Source organism: Anneissia japonica, unplaced genomic scaffold, assembly GCF_011630105.1.
Source record: "Anneissia japonica isolate Jap-2015-1 unplaced genomic scaffold, ASM1163010v1 scaffold585_len4108843_cov191, whole genome shotgun sequence".
Classification (NCBI taxonomy): Eukaryota; Metazoa; Echinodermata; class Crinoidea; order Comatulida; family Comatulidae; genus Anneissia; species Anneissia japonica.
In genome coordinates this window covers 3107266-3130262 of record NW_022716829.1, presented here as the reverse complement: position 1 = coordinate 3130262, position 22997 = coordinate 3107266, and the positions used below count along the sequence as shown (strand labels likewise).

Genomic DNA, 22997 nt, shown 5'->3' with positions numbered 1-22997 from the left:
AATAGCCCAATAATTTGCATTCTGTTATGACAAATGATCGTTTGGAAAGCCTCATGATGCTTGGAATACAATGTGATAGGGGAAGCAACCTTGACAACGTGGTTGACAGATTGTATGCAAAATTTCCAAAATGTAGAATTTCACTTTGAAGAATAAAGATTTGAAAATAAATTAGATGGTTACAGTATATTGCATACTCTTTGTTTCTTGTTTTATTCAACAAAGGCCTCGTTGGGCAGACCCTGGCACCGTCACTGGATCATGTAGCATTGTAATAACACATTTTGATGGTAATTATGTGTTGTAGTTCCATATGTACAGTACAGTCAAATTAAGGGGTGTTTTATTAGAGTATACGTCAGTGGCGTATCTAGAGGGGGAGGGGGGGGTGCGAAGGTGAAGTGGGGAGGCTTGATGATCAAGTTGGGGGGGGGGGGCGTTAATTCGCAAAATATGGTGATTTTAGGTGATTTTTACAACTTGACCGTGATTTTTTGGGGGGCCTGATTGATTTTTGCGGGGGGCGTGCCCCCCACGTCCTTCCCTAGATACGCCACTGGTATACATATCCATTTGACACCAAAAAAATAAACACCTCCTTTCAGATAAACTTCCCGGGCTCAAAAACCCTTCTCAACATTAAACGCCCCGGGTATTTATCGAATAAATACGGTGATTTATATTATTGCTCTAAAACAATATTTTCGTGTGAGCATAAACTAAAGGTGTTTGGTAATGCAACCAGATGTTCTGGTGGTGGAACAAGTCTTCTTGGATAAGGACTATAAATCGTAGGCCCAGTGTACACAAATGCTCATGGGCACTTTAAAGAACCCAGTACATCTTTCGAGATGATGAGTAGCGGGTTACCCCGGTGTACTGGTTCACTTGGCCCCGTCATGGACAGATGAAAGTGTGCCTGTAGTTTACTGGCTGCAGATGACATGAAGTGACCCTCAGGGGAGGAGAAAGTTATTGAAAACTGCAACATCCAGTCCCGAGCGCATAGAGGCGTCGTTTATTTGCGCTATATAAATCCATCTATTATTCATATTATTATTTATCTCCACTATGTATTTATCGCCTCCTTTTTGTGCTGCGTATATCTGTTACCCATCTATCAGTTTGGTTTAGCCAGTGGTGTGTGTGAAGCTCTCTCATCTTTCAACCCAAAATCATTTAGGCCAAATGATTTTTTTACCCTCCCACCTCAATCCTACCATATTTGAACACATATTGTACAAACATACTGTATAATTAACACTATGGCTTAATAGCTGTTTTGTGTTTAAACATTGTGTAAACTTCAAACCATATGCTTAAAATCTAATTCAATATTATTTATTATTTCTTTTTGTATAAATCCAGAAAAATTAGGCCTGTTTTTCTGGAGATTTTCATACAAAAGGGAAAGTTTAGCGTTACCATGCAACTGTCTAATATTTTGAATAAACAAAATTACATAAAGTTACATCTTTATCTGCTTTTTTAGTAAACATTTTTAGTAAATTATGCTATCAATATTAATAAAGCAGTGTTATTGAGAATTTGAAATGTGGCCCTTGATGAATAATTCATTTAAAACCATAAACATTATTTCATTGACGCCAGCTGCCTGTGATAGTTTTTGTTCTACTATGACCTAGTGTACATCAATTGACTTAAATTGCTGGCTTCATTATGTTGAAGATTATGCAACTGCATGACTTTTGGTGGGTCATGGGTCATGTGTATAACATATGCCCTAAAGTTTTGTTTGAGATTTACTATATATGTTCCATCTCCCCTTCCCTTAGAATGTGTTCCATCATCAGTATGTTCAAGGGACATGTAATCAAGATCACATTTGTTTATTTTTTGCTTTTCCTTTTTCTTATCCTCGTTTATTTTTTCTATAGCACTTTCTGCTTTAATTTAAAGACTGCTCCAGGGGAAAAATTCTGGGAGAAAAAAAGGGATAGATTTTTGTCTACACCCCACCTCCTTCTCTGGATCTGCCCCAGTTCTCCACCTGTTGGCCTACTAGTATTTATTATTTAATTCCGGTATTAAATTATTGTTAGTATATTTACACACAGTTATTCGTAACTGACTGAATGATTGATTCCTGACGAAATTTACATTGCTACTGTATGCTCATCTGCATATTAGATAATAGCTTCCCTTTAATAATGAGATACTGTAATAGAGAATGCATGGTACGTGAATGTGCTCAATTTTACTGCTGTACCAGATAATTGACTTTCTACCAGTGCTAATTGTTTTTTAGAGACAATTATTCTTCTTTTAATTATCAGAATAATCACTAATGATGATTTTTAAGGTAATTAAAGTGCAGTAATTAAAGTACAATATGATGCAACTGTATGTATTTATATTAATAAACTGGTAATTATTAATCTGTATCTTTTGCATTTTCATTAATGTTTTATCTACAATAATTGCAATTATGTTCAATGCAAATTTTTCATGAAATGCATACAATCTTTGCTCTCAGCCTATAAAATATAACTATAAAGTTGGTTGTTGCACAACAGACGGTAAACTTGGACAGAAATCCACTGGCCTCCATACTGTGGGGTTGGGTTTTGTAGTGTAGATTGTTAATAGATCCTCAGCAGTATAGCATACAGTAGTTGCTCAAGGTATAGGTAAACTTGCAAGATTTCTGCAACATTCTGCAATTTCTTTGTGTGTGTTAAGCTTTTGTGTAAAAGTGGTTTAAGCGCACCTGTCTATTTACTACATACAAGCAAATATAATTGAAAATTCAATCTATCTAAAAGCCTAATACCTTAATCCTCCTTCTAAGCAGCTTTACAATTTCATAACGTCATTGTGGTCAGTATGCAATATCACTTTTTTAATCATAAGCAAAATATTATAATTTCCTAATTTTTAAAAATTTATTATCAGACTGTTTTCATATACTGTATGAGGCTTGCCATCCCAAAACCAGCGTATTGTCGCTAAATGTTAAACTGCATAATTAGAATTTAAAGAGTTATGTGGCAGTAATTGTATACCTGTAGTTTACTGTGGTACAGGGAAGCCATAATACTTTTATTCATTTGCTATATCGGCTTTGCTTAGACTTTAAAGTTTCATTTGAAGGGTGTTTTCCGTGATAAGTTGACACTTACGAATACACGTCTCCCTTTACTAAAGACCACTTTAAGGGATTCAGGTGTTTATTAGCTTTGCTCTTAATTAGAAAAATAATTACATTAAGATAAAAAGATTGGTGCTCATCCAAGTGTTCTTTTAATTGGAGGGAGAACTGCACTTTAATTACCTTAAAAATCTTCATTAGTGATTTTTCTGATAATTACAAGCAGTATAATTGTCTCTAAAAAACAATGAGCACTGGTAGAAAGTCAATTATACTGCAAATACAGCCTAAAGAAACTGGTAGTAAAATTAAGCACATTCACGTACCATGCATTCTTTATTACAGTATCTCATTATTAAATGGCAATAGTATCAATTTCAATAAATGACCCATCATTTTAAAGCAATGTGAAAAATAAGAATATTGAAAACTTAATTTTTATTTTTTGGTCTCTGATGCTGGTTTGGAAGGGCAAGCATCATCATATACAGTATGACCTGTAGTTAAGAACATCTACCTGTATTTGTTAGATTATAATTGTATTATAATAATATATTGTAGATGTGATCCAGTAATAATACAAAGCAAATTTGTACCTGCAACAATCCAACTACAATCAAATTTATATAGTGATGTAATGTAAATATTCAAGATGAATGACAATGAAATGCATTGTCTATGTAGACTTCAGTATAGTCTCCACTTCAGTAGCACTTGATAGACAATAATATTCGTATGAGACTGTCACTTGACGAACCCATTATAACATACTTGAAATCTTCACTTTGCATTTATTATGCACATTGTGTCAGCATGTACAGTATACATTTAGTATGATGTGTTAAATTTATATGGATACATTCCTTTTACGGTTGAGACTGCATTTTTAATATATTCAGTTCCATAACAGCCAAAAAAGTCATTTTTAACTATTTTAGGCTGATATGTTTTGTAATTATCTCTGATGTTGTAGTTTATTTTGGTAATAATTTAGAGAAAATAAATATTTATGAAAGATTGAATAAATTTCCTTTTTCCCCATATTTGAATGGCTTCATTCTGTTTTAAAGCAAGCTATAAATAGAATGACTGAATTATGCATGTTCATATACACTATAGTACTTTGAAGAGTTTAAAGTCAATCCAATATTTAATATAAAAAAATCTGATATTGGATATAACTTGTCATTTGTCAGGCATACAGTACAGTATTAGACTGAATTTTTAAAAACATGTTCCATGAATTTTAGGCTTTGAGAGAAAATTGGATTTGAATGAAATATTAGGTCAAGAACTTAGTGAGACTTTAATGCTGTTAATTCTAAAGTGTTCTACACGTATAGCTGAAATTTTAAGGGAAGTGATGAATCAGTGACTGCCTATAACTGGCCACCCACGTACACTACCTATACATGTCTAGGTCATGTGAGGTCACTTGTGCAAACTCAACAGGCATTTTACCGGTGTTGTTATTTCCCGTAGTAGTCACACCCAGTCAGAAATCGGATCTTAACGTTCTTATACATATTTTTGTAAGTTAAAATCATTTTGAGATTAAAGTTTTATAATATAAATTTGTATCATGTAAATCTGCTGGCCTAGATTTTATTTTGAGAATTTAAAGTTGTAACTATAAAATAAAATGTATTTTTAATCAAATTGCTATCTTATTAGTAACTACTAGGTGTATTCGTTGGAATTTGATTTCATTTGAGCTAAATATTGAACGAATCTGGCTCATTGCAGTATTTAGGTTATTGTGATAGTCTTGCATTCACAGGAAAAGGTAGGTCTTATTTTTGTAGGGACTAAAATAGTCAATCTTTCATTTCAGATAGATGCGCACTACAGTATACAAAAAGCAAATGTAGTAAAGCTGTACTGACGTTCTTTAATATGCTGGCCCAAATATATCCTTACATTCACTGTCATTGATTTATGTATTTATCTATTTGGCATTGTGTCTTCATTTTGTAGGCTTCCCAATTACATCTTGGCCTGGATGTACTTAATGCTATTAAACATTTCTTGTCAATTGAGTTCTTTGCTTGTTTGTACAAAATCTCTCTGAAATTTCCTTTTAAAATTTTGATTGATTCTGTCATTCATTAATCATATTAGTAGTGCAATTGATGGTTTATCAAGAATTTGTTGAATAATTTATCAAATTGCTTAAATGCAGATGGTAATATCATTGCGTTATTTTCCAATTTCCTATTCTGGATACCATTCTTAAATGACCAACACATGATTTTCAATCTGAAGACTGAGTGATATTTCATTTACAGAGGCTAAAGGTGTTTGGTAATGCAACCAGATGTTTGAGTTATTAGGGCCAGTGTAAATACTTGATACACATTTCTGATTTAGCATTGTTGACCTCATTTGTTGGACCCATTTTTCAGTGAAAAGGAGTAAATCCAATTGAATCCATTCTTTGTTGAAAACAACAGCATTTGAATTCCCCAGTGAACAAGTTTATAGCTCCCCTCACAAAAACAGTAAAGGTTGAAGGATATTATCGTGTCGTGATCATTGAGGCTGAACAATTTCAAGGATGGCTCAAAAGAATTAAAATGTAAACAAATTCAAGTTACAGTATACTGAAAAATTGAAAGATAGAAATTACTCTATGCTACACTGTTGGCCTGTTATCTTTAGTGACATTAGTTTTCCCATGTGTCATTCACTTTTGCCCATTTAAACTAGTTGGATAGGTCATAGGACTCCCTGAGCCATAACCTACAGTAGGAAGGAAAGGCTTTCCTGTGTCCAGGGGCGAGCGGGGTAATTTGAGCCAAAAGTTAAGATAAACCTCCCCTGTTATTTTCAAATGTAATACAAGTTTAACTTTAAATGCACCAATAATAAGTGTGTACAGTACTGGAAATGTAAGGCCTTTGCGTTTCATTCAAAGCCGAAGTTAGATGGTCCCATCCACTCTAAAGCTACCACTAGATAGGCTCTCCTCACATACTGTTGGCAATGGATGTCTTGTTAGGTTACAGGAAACTTATCCCTACCCAACACCTCCTATGTTTCTTTACACACAGGTTATATTTCTGTTTTTAGTTCACAGTAAGAGGTGCTTACAATAATCTTTTCCCGGGAATGGGCTGGGGGATGTAGAGGTATGGATGCACCCCCTCTCCCACCCATTGCAGCAAATTAGAATGCCCACTGAGTTTTAATTGGAATTTTCACCTAGGATGAAACCTGCCTATGCCTCTGTTCACAAAAACATAATCAAAGCAAAAAAATGTGTAAAATATTTATTAATATATTATATTTATTTTATTGATGGGATGAGCACTAAAATTTAGTTTGTTATTAAAGACCTATCTGGCAAAATTATTAAAAACCCTAAAAAATATTAGCATTTAATTGCAAAATTTATGTACATGTTAATGGGTCACACGCAATGAAATAAAATGTCTAACAAATTCATTCATGGATCACATATAAAGCTTTAATTCAATAAATACAGCGTGTATACACTTAATAAATTAAATATGACCTTTTGAAAATATCCTCTTGAATCAATATGCTAATGAGCCTTGACCTACTTAAAGTAGTCTGATATTTTGTATATCGAAAAGCCCTGAAAATAAATTAAACTATGGAATTCCCAATTGAAATTTATCACAAAAAGTTTTAAACTTAAATGAGAGACTGATTAAACAATTCAATTTTCACTAAATTTAATAAAGACATTTTAATACAAAAAATTATAAGTTGTATTATAGCTAATTTAATGACTTATACAGAGAAATTAAGAATAATATAATAATATTATGTATCTTAATTGGTGAGGAATGTTTAATTTTCCACTCTAGTTTTCATTGAAACTTTAATTAGTATACAAATTTAATAATTAAAATATTGAATGCTGTTCAAGTTAATTAGGCACAACAAAAAATAGATTGTTTTTCATTCTGATTTTTCATTAAAAGCCAATTAACTTAAAAGAAATTATAAATAATTCAATATTGAATTTCCATATTAAATAATTATTGAATTTCAACATGATTAGCACAACATAGAAAAATTTTTAATTATCATATTCTGTACCGTAAATTTTCGTTAAAAAAAAAAGATAGATTGATACATTTTTATCCAAGGATGTTTTCCGTGTTATGATATACACTGTACTAAATAGGTTTTCATACTCTTCAGGGAAACAAAATGTCAGTACAGTACATGTATTTTGTTAGTAATGAAATATTTTTGAACAAATAAAATGAATTGCTAATTTCATGTCCCCATCCTCATCAAATTTTGGAGCCTCGTGAAACATCTTATTTTTCTATGGAAAATAAAAATAATCATGATCTGAAAGATTATCAAACAGAGGTGGAAATATAAATCAAATAAAAGTATACATAATACGGTAAACGCTCATTTTACTTCTTTTTATATACTGTAGTAATTAACAAACTTGGTATTTACCAGCCTGTTTACAACTAATACAGTATATATGATAGTAATACCCTCACCAAAAAATGTTTTCAAATCCCAGAGGTGAAGCTAATAATTAATTTTTTATTTGGCCATATCATTGGTAGAATATTTTAATTTTAACTGATGTTGAAATTTGTTGGTAAATTTCTGCGCTGGAGTACAGAGGGCTGAAAGGAGTCTTAGCAGCAGTAAGGAATATAATAATCCAACTGTACAGTATATCAGAATGAGGTTTGATCAACAACATCAATATAAAGAACACTATACAATATTGTTGGTATATTAAAAATAATTATTATGATATATAATATTTGTAAGGAAATAATAAAAAGAATAACAAAGTCAATTATGTATCCTGTATATTGTATTACAACTAGGGAACAACAAAATTAAATATTGGTGTGGTATACCATATAGTACAATGTAAAATGTGTAAGTGGGGAGTATATGTTTGATAGTGGTACTGTAGTAAAATTGTCTATTAGGAAATCAGCCTCCAAATTTATATAGTACAGTAACTTTATATCTTCCTGTTTTTCTGTTATAACTTATTAAAATTTGAGGTTTCGTTTTTGTTATGAATTTTAGGCATACTGTCTAATGTTAAAACAGATCTGTACTTGACTTCAGCTTATAACCTTCCAACACTTAAGCACACATAAAAATATATTTTAACTAAACAACAACCAACACACTATAATATGCTACAAAACTTGAAATACCAGTTCAACACCATATTTGGTCATTTTATTTTGTATGCGTGGAAATTGTCTGTCATATGTTAATACAAGTCTGTCCTTTGTTATTGGTTGGTTTACAGCTCAATTGTGGGCTTATATCTCTTCCTAGTTCCTGTATTCTATAAGCTGTTTAGTATGTATTTGTCCATCCAACTATAGAAGCACAGTCCTTGCCTACACACTTGCTGGCCTTGAATTCACATTATATTAAATACTTTGCTCTACAGTATTGTACATTTCAGTATTCATGTATATTTTATAGTATATAGTATAGTATTAGTTCTAAGATGCAAAAAATATTTTCATTTTACCTTATATGGTGAATGTTATTTAATAAAAAAGTATAATACATACTCCAAGTATTGAAATACACGCCATCGTGTATTTCAATACTTGGAGTATGTATTATACTTTCTTATCTGAGATTAATCAGTGGACCTTTCGGTTATTTAATAAAGTTGTTGTATTTCTGGATATCCTATCATATTTAGTACAGAAAAAAAATAATAGGTTATCACTCTAAAAAAATGTCTGTTTGAACCTTAACATATATTTACAACAAAGATGCACATTTGCATGTTTGGGTAAAGTGTTTTGCATTTAAAATGTTCACAAAATGCTCATATAATGTCTGCGTCATAGTTTGATACAGACTTTCCGCATACCACAGGATATGTTGCTAAAAAAATTTATGAGGTAAAAAAACAAAATATCTTTTATTACCACATCAAAATTTCCAAAATTTTTGATGAGGGAGGGAGTGATAATAACATTTTTTTCTGTCAGCTCTAATGTAGGGAATTTTCTATTTCAGACTTTATAATTCTGTAAAGTTGGTTTGTGTTTTAAATATGGTATTCATGTTTGATGGTGACATAACAGTAAAAGGGCGTGGTTACAAGTAATTACTAGAATTATTAATTTAAATTTTATAAACTATGGCTTGTTTTCTTTTTACAATTATTGGTAACACAAACTATTAAAAAAAATTATATTATATTTTAAAAATATATTCAATTTTTGTTTCCATAGTTTAACACAAAAATCTCATCATGACTGGATTGGTCAAAGCCAAAGAATATGACTGGAAGGATTCTAACATGGCCCTCATTGGCAGTGATACTGATAGAGAGGTGAAGAAAGAGTCTGCAATGACGGAAGAAGCCTGGAAGGGGGCAGGAGAAAAAACTGGCCTTCAGATCTGGCGAATTGTTAAGTTTGAAGTTACTCACTGGGACAAGAACCAATATGGATCTTTCTATGATGGTGATTCTTACATTATCCTGAACACCTATGTATGTATGAAAAAGCCAGTTTAATTTAGTACATTAGGCGGAGCATACCTTACAGGGGATTTGGAAGAAGCCACTTACAGTCACAATCAGATCTCACTGTCAGTGAAATCAGAGTTGGCACATCATCAGTGTATGTTCCACCCATGAACGATTAAGTTCAGAGAGACAATAAAAGAAAAGTAGGGAAAACATACCAACATCATGTGTTTTCGGAAAATGGGATAGTTTCCAGAAGGTATATGCCTGCACACAGTGGTGTATCTAGAAGTTTGAAATGAGGGTGCTGATGGGGGGCACAAAGTTGTAGTGGAGGGGGCCTTGATGATCAGTAGAAGGGTGCTAATTTGCAAAATAGGGTGATTTTTTACTACCTGACCATGATTTTTGGGGACGCGACTGGTGGGGGAGGGGCATGAGTCCCCCTACATACGGCACTGCCTGCGCGTGGAAGTTCGGGGCACTCAATTTACGGGGCACTCAATTTACGGGATTCTCCCTCCCACTGTGGGCCTTGATTTGTAATCATGCTTTTTTCTGTAGTATTTGTTTGATCAGACTTGTTTCATCAGATAGTGTATGTCTAAAACTGAAGGCGCACATGCCGCCAATGGTCATTGACCGACGCAATCCCATGAGCAACGTAACGACATGCATGCACATGGTTATCCGCTAAGGCTGCTGCCAACGACCAGCAGATGGTGTAGCGTCGTCATGCACTCACAGAGTGTTTAGATAATGTAATCTGTCTAGTGACTTGACAACTTACAATATTTAATGCTGTAAAATTTCTTTTCTTTTTATCTGAATTCTGAATTGAATTTCTTTCAGCAAGAACCAGATAATGAAGAATTACTGTATGATGTTCATTTTTGGATTGGCAAAAATTCCACACAGGTATGTACCCACCAACTATCTCAGCCCTCAAAATTAGGAAAAAAGTGTCGGGGAAAAAAAAATTAAAATCGCCAGCGCTTTAAAATTGACGCCAGTTATAACGTCAGCATTTTTTAGAAGCTGAAATCAAGCCATGCTGACCTGTTGTAGCAGTAATGAACGTCTTTTCAAGTCACCCAATCAAGCTTGAGAGCCTAGCCTACGTAATAATCACAACTATTATTGATAAAATTTTGAAAAATGTTTTAAAATATTATGATGATGAATAAAATGAAACTAACTGTAGAAATAAAATACAGTGGAATCTCCGAATTCCGAATGCCCAAAAAACCTAATTTTCCCTAAACCGATTTTTTTTTCAAGTTGCGGAACCATTTCTATTACTGTTACTTTCATTAAATACTTTCCGAAAACCGGATCTCCATATTCCGAACGTTTAATACTACAAACTGAACAGTTTAAACAACGATTTCCGGACGAAATAATGCAATAATAATCGCTGTCTAGTAATTAACAACTAGGTCTATAACAACACCCTGTGAATGAACCGTTAGTACAGCCAGTTTAGTCCCAAATAGAGACGGAACTCAAAACTAGTTTCTATGATGGCTGACTCTTTTTCAGTAAGACGTTTAATTCAGATAATTGGATGTCGTAGATTCATCAGTGTAAATTACAAATACATAGCTTCACTCATTCCTCAAAAAACATGTTACTGACTATAGAGGAAATTTGTAGAGAATGAAATTTAGATTTATTTAGATTTGACTCTTAAACAAAACCACGAAGGTGTCTTATTTGTTTTATTAAATCTGCTTAAAAATTTATCAGTTTACATTGAGCTTGTTCCTGTATGCAAGCTGTCAAGCACTACTATCTATGAAACTTTGGGCTATTGGACGTCATCACAGCCAAGCACATGTTTGCCCATCCACGACCCCACAAAAAAAAGTAACCAATTAGCGGGCAGAGTTTAGGAGGCAAGACCTGATGTTTACAACAACCGACCAGCAAGTTGAATCGTGACCACGAAGAATGTGTAGTGTAGTGTAGTGAAAAAAAGTGTCAGACCAAAAGTGCATGTAAAAACAATATAAAAGCATGAAACACGCAATCAAGTTTGATTTTATTCACATATTACTCATACAACATAAAAGGCATTAAATAACTTGCTTTCTTTAAGAATAAAGTTTAATGATGTGTTCACAGCGATCCTGCCGAGTTTACCACAATACTAGCTAGACGCCCCTGTTTATGTCGGCATTGCAGAATGCCGGCGTTAATTTTTAGGGTTGCTATCTTTCCCCCAGTATTTCTCGGATGTATTTTTCCTCCTAGTTTTCCACTGAATTTGTTAATCAGTTTATGAATATTCCCCCACTTTGCCCCCCCCCCAACTAAATTTTTAAAATAAAATAAAAAATGGAGAAAAAGGGAAAATTATGGTTTGAGAGTGCCATTTCTGGCCATTATTTGAGATGCCATAATAATACATTTTCTTAACTCAGACCCAACCATGGGCTGAAGAGGTCTAGAATCTACATCTGTGGAAGTCCCCCTTGATTTTGAATTCTGCATCCACCACGTCTTTCTTGTTCAAGAGAAGAGCTTAAAGAACTTGGATATTGTAATAATAATAATTTTGAAACCTCAACCAAAGATATTAGCCCTATCACAACCTACTGTATAATAATATAGTGATATTTATGCCACAGCTTTTGCTAAGGGATACAATACCTACCACTGATGTCTTCAGTGATGCAGTCACATGGGAGCATAATATAAAATGCCCTTGTAGACAGAAAGTCATCTTCCTATTTGTCTTTTAACAAACCATATATTTTGAGTAGTGTATAATAGATGACATGCTCTGTAGCAAGATAATATAAACAAGGAAAAATTATTATTAGACATACATTTTCATAACTCACTGCGGAACTAATTTGCTGCAGTGGTGCCCCAACTCCCCAGATTATGTTCATGATAAATCTCAATGAAGATGTACCATTATCTTCATTATAGGTATAAAAACTATTCTTGAAATTGTATTTACAGGATGAGTATGGCACTGCTGCTTACAAAACTGTTGAATTGGACACCCTTCTTGATGATAAACCAGTGCAACACAGGGAAGTTCAAAATTATGAATCAGAAATGTTCAAGAGCTACTTCAAAACATTAAATATTATGTCAGGTGGGGCAGACTCCGGTTTCAGGCATGTAGAGCCCGAGAAATACAACCCACGCTTGTTTCAGGTGAAGAAGGAATCGAGGAAGAAGATTAGCGTAAAAGAGGTATGTTGAAGTTAAATAATAATACACTGTATATGAAGATTTTTAAAGGGCACAATCTGCCTAAAAAAATGGTAATAAAAAAAAATTTGCTGATTAAATAACTCCTGAAGAAATAGTTCATGAAGACTTCCAGAATCAGTGTCGCTCTCTGTTATTATCAACAGACTGATATGGTCTATGTAATGTTCTTAGTTTGGAGAAACTGACACATTTAGTAGCTTTGTTCTTGCCTTTGAATTCTAAGGTCTATTTTGTGAATGCTTACAATCGATACAAAATAAAAGGAAATTTATTTGTCTCCCTTTAAATCATAAAAACATATTTTGGTTGTATAGCTTTTCAAATTTTAAAAAGACATAATTTCAAATTGCATACAGTGCACTATACAGCAAGTCCTGGATGAACCGATTCAGAACTTGCTCGAGAAAAAAAAGGATAATAATAATAAGAATAATAGTAATAATAATAATAATTTCTTCAATAGCACATTTCGCAAAAGCCTCTATACGCTTAACAACAAGAAAAACCAAGTAGTAAATAATTTTCACTACAGTACTTAAGCTATGCACTTTTCCAAAAATAACATTAGCAACATTTCCAAAGATAACACTTCAACGTTACTTAACCAGCCTCAGTCAGTCTATTTACTTTTTACAGCAGTAGAACGCTCACGCCACGCGTAGACAAGGGACAATACTCAATTATTGGTACCAAAAAGCCACTAAATTAACCGTTTTTGGTATTTGAGGGTTCTTTTCTGACAATTTTGGAGTATTTGACAAAATTTTAGAGACTGGAAAATTGTATGAAAATTTGGGAGACTCGTGATTTGATTGATTGATAGATAACACATTTATTTTCAACTAAAATAATTGCAAAAATAAACAACTTTTTTTTATAATATTCTACATTGATTAGCCCTGGTTTAGTGTAGAGACACTTGCCACGAGAAGACCCTATAAGATCTTACAAAATTACAGTCAAGTAACCGAATTAAAGATAAATCATAACTGGCAATCAAATCGGAAACTTGGAACGGCGGGTTCATGTGAAGGGAATTTCCTATAGGCCAAGTTTAACTCAGAAGTGTTTCTTTAATAGAAAAAGATTATGATAAAATACCACTACAGTAGTAAGCTGTTCAAAAGGGTGAAAGTTTCCCCAAACTCCCTCGGTTACAGGCCTGGATATCTAACCCGAGTCTGTCCTTTATTCCATAATGGATAGACTCGGTGGATGGTAGGTGATGCGCCAGTGTTATGCGATAGTTTTGCTCTTCAATATAGATTTTAAAATGGTTTTTGTTGTATTTTTGTATATTTTTCTACTTTTTGGGGATAAACACATTATTGCTAAAAAAAAAAAAAAACTTTTCCTACTGACCTACACATTTTTTTTGGATTTTCTCAAAACGTGGCCAACACAAGAATTTTTTTTGTTGGGCCTTCTCAAAATGTTTCCGCTCTGTTTTCCAGTTTCAGAACCATTGGAAAATGTTCTTTCACTAGCTTCCAATCACTTCTAACTTTTCTTTGCAACAACCCATTTGTTCTATGGTCGTTAATAAATTCAAAAATAATAATATCTATATATATATATATATTTCTACAGGTTCAATTCACAAAGAAGGCTCTTAACTCTGAAGATGTGTTCATTCTTGACAAAGGTCTAGAAATTTACCAATGGTGCGGGAAAAAATGCAGTTATGATGAAAAGTTCAAGGTAAATTTGATTAGCAAAGTGGCCTATGAGTTGGAGTAATGTGGCCTATGAGGTGGTGTAAATAGGCCTATGAGGTGGAGTAATTGGTCCTACAAGGTGGAGTATTGGGATGTGTGTTGTGGGTAGACAACAATAATAAGACTTGCAAATGTTGTTACATAACACTCTGGTATATTCATTTATTCAAGTAACTCATCAAACCATGATGTCACAATGACAGATGCCATTTATGATCTGCTCATATGATCGCTCTATATCCTAACTATAGATGGCACTATACTATTAGAGATACTACAATGGGCTTATGAGGTGGAGAGAGGCCTATGAAGTACAGTGGCAGATTTAAGAGGGCCCAGCCAGCCAGGGCCCCCCTAAGTGTTTCAAAATTATTTTTTTTAAAAAGGTGGGGAAAAAAAGAAAATTATATTCAAGACTTTGAGTTCTGTTTCCGGCTATCTAGAGGTGCCATAATTTGTTCTTGCCTCTGCCCCAACCATGGTGGGGCTGAGGTTGAAATCTGTGAAAGTCCCTCTGGGATCCCTGTATTTCAAATTCCTGAAGTAGATTGATTTACAAATTGAATTGTCTGCCATCCAAGGAAGTTATGTATTCACACCTGTCTGTTATGAAAAAACCAACAATTGATCATAAAAATTAGCGGAGTGGTACATATGGGTCTAATGTTAGGAAGAGGTGAGTTATATTTGTTTTTAATTTTTTTTTTTATTAGGCTCGTTCATACATTCAGGAGACACTGAAACCCTCACGTGGTGGTAAATCAAAGAGTGAAACCGTCGAAGAAGAAAGTATACCACCAAATCATTCGTTCTATGAAGCACTGCCTGATGAAGAACTTATTCCATGCAATGACGAGACTGATGATTCACTCCCTGCAATGCACAGGTAAGAAGGAAATAGGCCTACGCCAACTAGCGGCATATCTTGAATATGGGAATGATGTGGGATGGATGGGTGGGGAGGAAGAAGTTGGGAGGTGTCATGATAAAGAGAAAATACACCAGCATACAGCATGTCTAGAAGTGGCGAATGGTGTAATTGGTCAAAAATTATGCTACAAAGTGAATAGTCTGAGATCCAGTACTAGTCTATGACAGTCACAGAGCCAACTATGACAATCATTTATTTTCAAAAAAAAAAAATTAAATTTTAAAAATAAATAATTTATATAAATATAAAGAATTAGAATAGTCGTAATATAATATTTGTCATTTATTTATTAACATGTTCAGCACTCGATTGCTTGTTTCGATAAACTTGAATAAATATGTAATAAGATAATAATATTGTTTTTTTTTTTTAATAAAATAAAAAATATAAAATTGAAAGCTGGTGAAAATTATTATGATGTAGAAGAGTCTAAATTAAACGTTTTCGGTAAAAAAATTGCAATAAAATTCTTAATTACTATTCTTCTCGAGAAAACAACTTGGTTCCTAGGCAAGATGTTGCTACATGTTGGTTAAATTTGTTGCACTACTTGCTCCAACCCAATATTGGTGGTAAAGAGCTCCAATCCAATGAGAACAGGTTAAGTTCTAGTAAGAAAAGAGATTATATTTGTTTTGCTGATATTGGTTTTAATAGCTGTCTTGAAGAAAGGCCCTTGACAGTTATTGACAAATTCTTGACATTTTAGAATGCAAATTGTTGAAATTTTTGTACAGCTCTTTTATCTATTGCAATTTATCTTCTGATGGAAAAGAATGTAAGTGATGAACTTTGAACTATGACATCTGTATCCTAATAAGTGCAATTCCTTTTGAAATTATATATTATATCCGTTATAATTATAGTTAATGATAATTACCAGATTAATTGTTATAATATATTATATTTGTATCGATATTTTTTGCAATTTTGCAAAAATTGTATGCTGTATTTTATTTGCCTTCTTCATTTCAAATTTTAACTCTTGCAAATCTTTTGTAGTTAAGCAAGTTATATTTTTTGTATTGTTCTTTTTATTCTTTTTCTAAGATTGAATGACTGGCTTGAGAGCCAAAGTTTATTTTAACCGTGGTCATTCCTTGCCATCTTGGATTTTGATCTGTATATTGTTTCATTGGAAAAATAAAGAATAAATAACAAATAAAAATTTAATAAAAATAATAATTATCATTTATTAATATAATAATATATTTATAATTTATACATTTTAATGTTCACATCTAAGGTTAAAGGATGTCAATGGTAAACTTGAATTCACCCTGGTTGCTGAAGGAACACTCAAGAGGGAGGATTTGGCATCTGATGTAAGTTTATTAAATATTAATTAATAGTACTACTATTATAGGGACATTTGCATTTCACTTGTGTCCTTGAGCAAGGCACTTTATCTGCATTGCTTCCCTTCACCCAGGAGTCCAAATGGGTACCTGGTGGGGTAGCTGCACTGATTACCAGCAGCAACACGTAAAAGCATGTGACCCCAATGACCAGGGAAAGAATTGTGCTTTATAACCACAAGAAAAATGCGCATTAGAAATGCCCACACCAGTACAGAGTACCATTTACTTTTATATTGTAACATAAATTGAATTTGTGAAACTTGAAACATTATTTTGTGTCAAACTAATTTTTTTTCATGAATTAAATATATTTTACTTGCTTTTTTTTTTTAAAGGATGCCTTTATTGTGGACACTACCAAGGAGTGTATTGTATGGATTGGAAAAGATGCTGATGCAAGTGAAAGTTCAAATGCTTTGGCATATGCTCATGTAAGCCCTCAATTCTTATATCACCACATTGCTGCTGAACAGGGGTGGCGCCAGGATTTGCCCTACGGGGTGGGGGTTTTTTCAAAGGCTTATTTAATCAATTTTAGAGTTTACTAATTTAGAAATGTAGGAAATTTCTTAACAAATTGTGGTTTTTCTCCCCGATGGGGTGACGGTGCGGGGGATGGGGGCTGCCAGCTCTCCCCCACTGGGACCGCCACAGCTGCTGAACAGTTTGGTATGGGGAGTTCAGGTAATGAGCTTATACCTGGGGACCAGAAAATTGCAAGTACACTACTTTACTGAAAATAGATGCACTCAAACTTGTTAGCTAGGTAGTAATAGACCTTTCCGCTAAGCCCCGCCCCTTGGATATTGTTGCTAAGGTCCCACAAACAACATCATTTTGTAGAAGAAAACATGGCTGGCTGTGCGGTCGCGGGCACAGAGTGGTTGTTAGGTATTCCGGACAATATCTGTTTTACGTTTCTGCCGAATCATAAAAATGTATCAGAAAGTGTCTTAAAAAGAGGTCTAAATTACTATTTGCAAGTATACATTCATATAATTAAAATAATGACACTAAAAGTTGATGGAAATTACTGGCGATTGATGTGGAAGTCTTATTCATCTCACTGGTTTCACATCGAGATTTCAGCATAAAATCTCATCGATTCTTCTTGTTCTTGCAAATCGGGGTAAGGTCACAGGAAGGTTTCGACTTAAAAATTAGGAAACTACATTTATATTAATGTCTGTCTCTTATACACATCTCAATACCTGGTTCAACATGGATTTCACGCCTTCCCGTTCTTGAAGTCCACAATCTGGCTTCTCCCTCCCAGGTTCGAGTACAAATAGGCCTAGGGAGGCGTATCCTAGGGAGGCCTACTGTAGGTAGTGATACCGTCACGGCCTAGTCAGGAGGCTATCTAAATCTGTCAATGATATTTTGACTAATTCTTATACCATCCAGGCCATATGAAAATTAAAATAATCGCTATATAAGATTCGATGTTTCTCACTGGACATTTTAGAAATGTACACAATCAGAAGAACCAGTCATATTAATTATATAAATCTATATGGTTTTTTTTTGTTTTTTTTTGTAAACTGCGTATGCTGCATTAAAATTGTAACATTGTTGTACCATTCAGCACGCGGTTGTTGACAAACGTTATGTAGCAGAATTACAATCAAAACAAAAAGGCATTGAACCAGTGCATTTCATGTAGTGTACAGTATTATTTCTTTTGTAAAGTTATCTACTGTACTGCTATCGAGCCATATTTCCTGTACATTGATCTGAGACTAAAATATAAAGGGACTAACTAACCCAATCCATCCATCCATCCACCAATCAACATGGCTTTGTATATAAATATGTTCAGTAAAGATAATAATATTAAAACAAATTAAATAATGACAACAACAAAAATCCACACACACAGAAGCTTCTTTATACTGTAATTGAAACATAATGATCAGATTTAATTTGCAGTGGCATACATCTAACATACATCTTTTATTTAAATTCAACACAAATAGCTTGAATCTACACAGGGCCACCAAGAGAGGAGGAAAAGATCCCCAGGGCCCTAGTTTACCAGGGCCCATAAAAATTGCAGGTAGCATTTTTTCCCCATATATTTTTCAAAAATAATTACTATCATGGGCCCTCAATAATGTTGTGGGTCCCCTAATAATGGGCTCCTCCAGATTGACAGGGCCCCATCAAAAAAATTGTTTGCGCCTTCGCGCAATCTTTCTCGCGCTTCACGCTCGTAACTGGAGGCCCACACCGACCCTTGCGCCTGTTACAGTTTCCCCTCTTGGCGGCCCTGAATATACATAAGGAATTATTCATACAGTATACACATCTTGTGTAGACCTTTTTGTATTTGGAAAGCCCATAGCATCAAAAATATTTCATATCTTGTGAAAAGGTTTTTCAAACAGAGGATAAAAGGATTTATTTACCTTTAATGTATCAGCAACCTTTTAATAATACATAAAAACTAAAGATTGATAAACAAGTAATATAATTTTATATTTCAAATATATTGCTATATAATTAATTTAGTAATAGTTATAATGTTCTCAATGTTATGCATCTATTAAAATTGTTATTCTTTATTTTTACAATTGTTTTTTTTTTTATATTGCACATGCTGCCAACATTATTCTCTTCATTTACTTTTCTTAATAATATTCAAGTTTAAAATACAAGTGGTAACAAACTTCAGCACCAACTCCTGTATACCAAACCCTGTAGGCCTACAGTTACCGTTTTTCAATCATATGAAAAATCTACTCATGACTATCCTAACTTACATTCTGTTTTGTTTTGGTTTCTCTATTTCTGATAGGGGACGTCTACGCACAGTTGGTACTGTTCCATCTGCATTTACTGGGTCGGGATATTCAATAGTTTCCAATAACAAAATGCTATGAAAAAAGTATATATTGTATTTATTAATGATTTGTACGAAACACAAAAATCTCATGCATATTAGAGGCAGCTAGGCTAAGGATTTAAATACATTTTATGGCCTACATTGGGCTAATCTAAGCTGCCTAGGTAAGGCCTGCATTGTCATTTACTGTTGAATATTTTCCTCAATCTATTTATAGATCACAATTTATTAGAAAAATTAATACCAGGCCCTATGTCCTGAGATCAGACGCGATCCATCGGCTAGGCCAACCCCGACGCGACCCGATTATTTTTGTTGGCCTCACTTAACTTAAATAAATGAAATCCTACCGTTGAGCTGTATGCTTGTTTACCCTGTTGAAATATAGGACATGCCGTCTTCCACAAGCCATATGTTTATAAGAGACAGGCTTTACACCTTACAGGGTACATCAAATTGTCTGCCCAACAGGGTAAATGTACTTTAATTTTTTTTCTTTGTAGGGGTTGTTTTTTATCTTTTTGTTTGTGCAAATGTAAGATTTAAGGAATTGTGAATTGTTTAGAGCTAACAGTTAAGTGTATAATAGCTATTTGTTAACCAGAATAAATTTCAATATGCATTAGAAAATTAGTTGTATTTCTTTATTACACAAACTACTCATTATAGCAAGGTTTCGCCAACTTGATCAAATCAAATTTAATCAAGATGATGTTAAATGCAAACCCTTTTCTCAACTGTAATATGAAAATTATGATCATGATCATCATTGTGATTTTGATCATGATTATCATTGTGATTCTGATCATGATTGCTATTTTGATTATGATCATGATTATCATTATGATTCTGATCATGATTATCATTATGATCATGATTACCATGATTCTGATCTTGATAATTATCATGATTATCATGATTTTGATCTAGATTATCATTATGTTTCTTATCACCTTTTTTAAATCTCTTTAATATACACAAATGATTAAACTAATTTAATTATTTGTTTCCATGGTTAGTTGTGCCATTCTTCAATTTTGTTGTCTTTTCTGAGTCGGTTTGATGGCAAATATGTATCATGTAACAAAGCTTTTGAACTTCTTTGTACCAAAATTGTTCACATAAAACCCAGTTTATCATACCTTACAGCCCCTGTTGTCTTGTGGAATTGTGATTGGATTTTCACTTTAAAGAGTGATTAAGATCACTGTTGGGCATTGGCCCTAGTGCCTAGTAAAAAAAATATACCTTCTTTAATTTATAAAATAGATATTTAGTTTACATCATACTATAAATACAATCTTAATAGTACTGTTTTCTCTTATATGTCATCACTGTCTTTCAATCTCAGCATTCCTTATGGATTTGTCTAGCTCTAGATTTTTTATATGAGGGTACGATATATGCTGTTATATACAGTATTATACATACCATGATATCTGTACAGTGCCTTAGGCTCTCTTAACAAATAGACCACCATATAGTTTTAGAATTTAGATTAAGAAAGTAAATTTATTTTCATTTTATATATCTTTATCTTTGAATATTGGACAGACTTGTAAAACTTTTGAAAATTTAAACATTATTATTGTCAAATATTTGAAATGTCTGTATAAGCTTCAAAATAATGCTTATGTTTAGATGTTACTAAGCAATGCGAACATGCAAATATTAATATTTTCACTGAATTTTATTACTGGTTCCTGTGGAAAAGGTGTATTAAATAAAAGTTAACAGTAACCCAAATAATTTCATTAGAAAGATTAAGGATCACTGGAATTGTGGTATTCAGCAAGCACTGTGGTGTTACTCTGTTATTTTAAAGCAGTATAGCGCCCTCTGTGTTTGACCAAGAAAAACTGTCTTTGTGATGAGCAGTTTGTTTGTTTGATATTCCTCACGATCCACTATGAATTCATATATGTCTCATGATCAATAAAATGGTAATGGGTTGGTATTATTGTATTTGTATCATTTTGTTAATTTTTCTGTTATGGTTCAGTTGCATATCGAGGGGTACACCCAAAAAAGTTCTTGCCCACCCAAGTTGTTCCCCGCGGGAAGGTTTGCAAAAAGGAATATGTTCAAGTAGGTAAAATTCACCTCATATTACCTCAGCTAGAGCACCCTCACTGATCGATTCCTCCCTCTTCACCTTTGCTCCCTTCCTACTAACCCACCCTTCTCCCTCCCCCCTCCTCTTGGGTCTATTACTAGCAAAGTTGTGGATTTCCATCAATCTGTGTCCAATCCCAAGAATGCCGGTACAATTTGGCTTGGTGGTGCTGATGATAACTATGTATCCAAAGGTTTTAAACATTCACAATATTATTATAATGATACTGTACTATTTTATTTCCTCAAAATTGGCAACACGTTAAATACAGGACACAAATACTTGTTCAATGATAATCTAACACTAAATTGAAATTGCTATAGCCAACTTTTATTTAAACATATAGTTTTGATATTATATTGCTCTATATCAGTGGCGGACCGTCAAGGCAAGCAAGGTATGCAGTGCATACCCTGGTTAAAACAAATTAAAAAAAATATAGTAGTACAGTTTCTCCGTTTTATTTAGCATTTCTTAGTCAGGATCTTCTATACACCTTAATTTTTTGAGTGGAATGCTACAGTTCATTGGAATAGCAAAGTTTTTCAATGTTTGGCCTACTTTGGTACTTAGGATATTGTCACAGTCGGGCCTATCGCATCGTACTCTAGCTGCTTATAATTTCCGCATGGCTGGTCTTCGATATCAGCCAATCACGTATACAGTGAGTCAATGGAAGTCAGAGCATTTAAATTTGCTATTGTGACAACCGTGTGGTGGGCGTCAGAATAGCCAATTTAACACTGGAATGGAAGCAGTGCTTCCAACAGTATGTGCGCATGCTCTTCTCACTTGGGACCTCCACTTCCGATCGGGTATTCTATCCATGGACCTATTAATAAGATCCATGATCTTATTAATAGGTCCATGTTCTATCTATAAGCCTAATCTAAATTATTAAAGTTTAAATATATTTACATACATAATTACGACCGGTGTAGAAGAGACTTTTAAATTATTATTATTTGAATTGAAATTTGTTAAAATACAGGAATAAGAATTCTTTTGAAGAGAAGACAACCATTAGTCCAGCAAACTTTGGTTGGTTGCATTTTTTTTTGCTATATTTTTTTTAAATTGGATATGATGTAGAGTAGACATAGATAAATAAAAAAAGTATGTGCAACATTTTTTTTTTCATACGTAAGGGGGGTTGCCAGCCGTTTCAAAATGGCCGCCATTTTTTCCTAAAATTGTCACTAATA

The 22997-nt window shown here is 33.5% G+C and overlaps 1 protein-coding gene across 1 annotated transcript in view; it reads left to right on the top strand.

The window, feature by feature from the left end:
- Positions 1-17259, top strand: part of LOC117109881 (gelsolin-like protein 1) — a gene marked incomplete at its 3' end in the record, with an annotated part of 20763 nt that extends 3504 nt beyond the window's left edge. Inside the window, 7 exon segments of the mRNA XM_033252328.1 lie at positions 9346-9608; positions 10437-10502; positions 12558-12797; positions 14409-14519; positions 15250-15422; positions 16714-16792; positions 17164-17259. Of these exon segments, the coding sequence (XP_033108219.1) occupies positions 9366-9608; positions 10437-10502; positions 12558-12797; positions 14409-14519; positions 15250-15422; positions 16714-16792; positions 17164-17259 (1008 nt within the window).
- Between the last annotated feature and the right edge of the window lie 5738 nt (positions 17260-22997).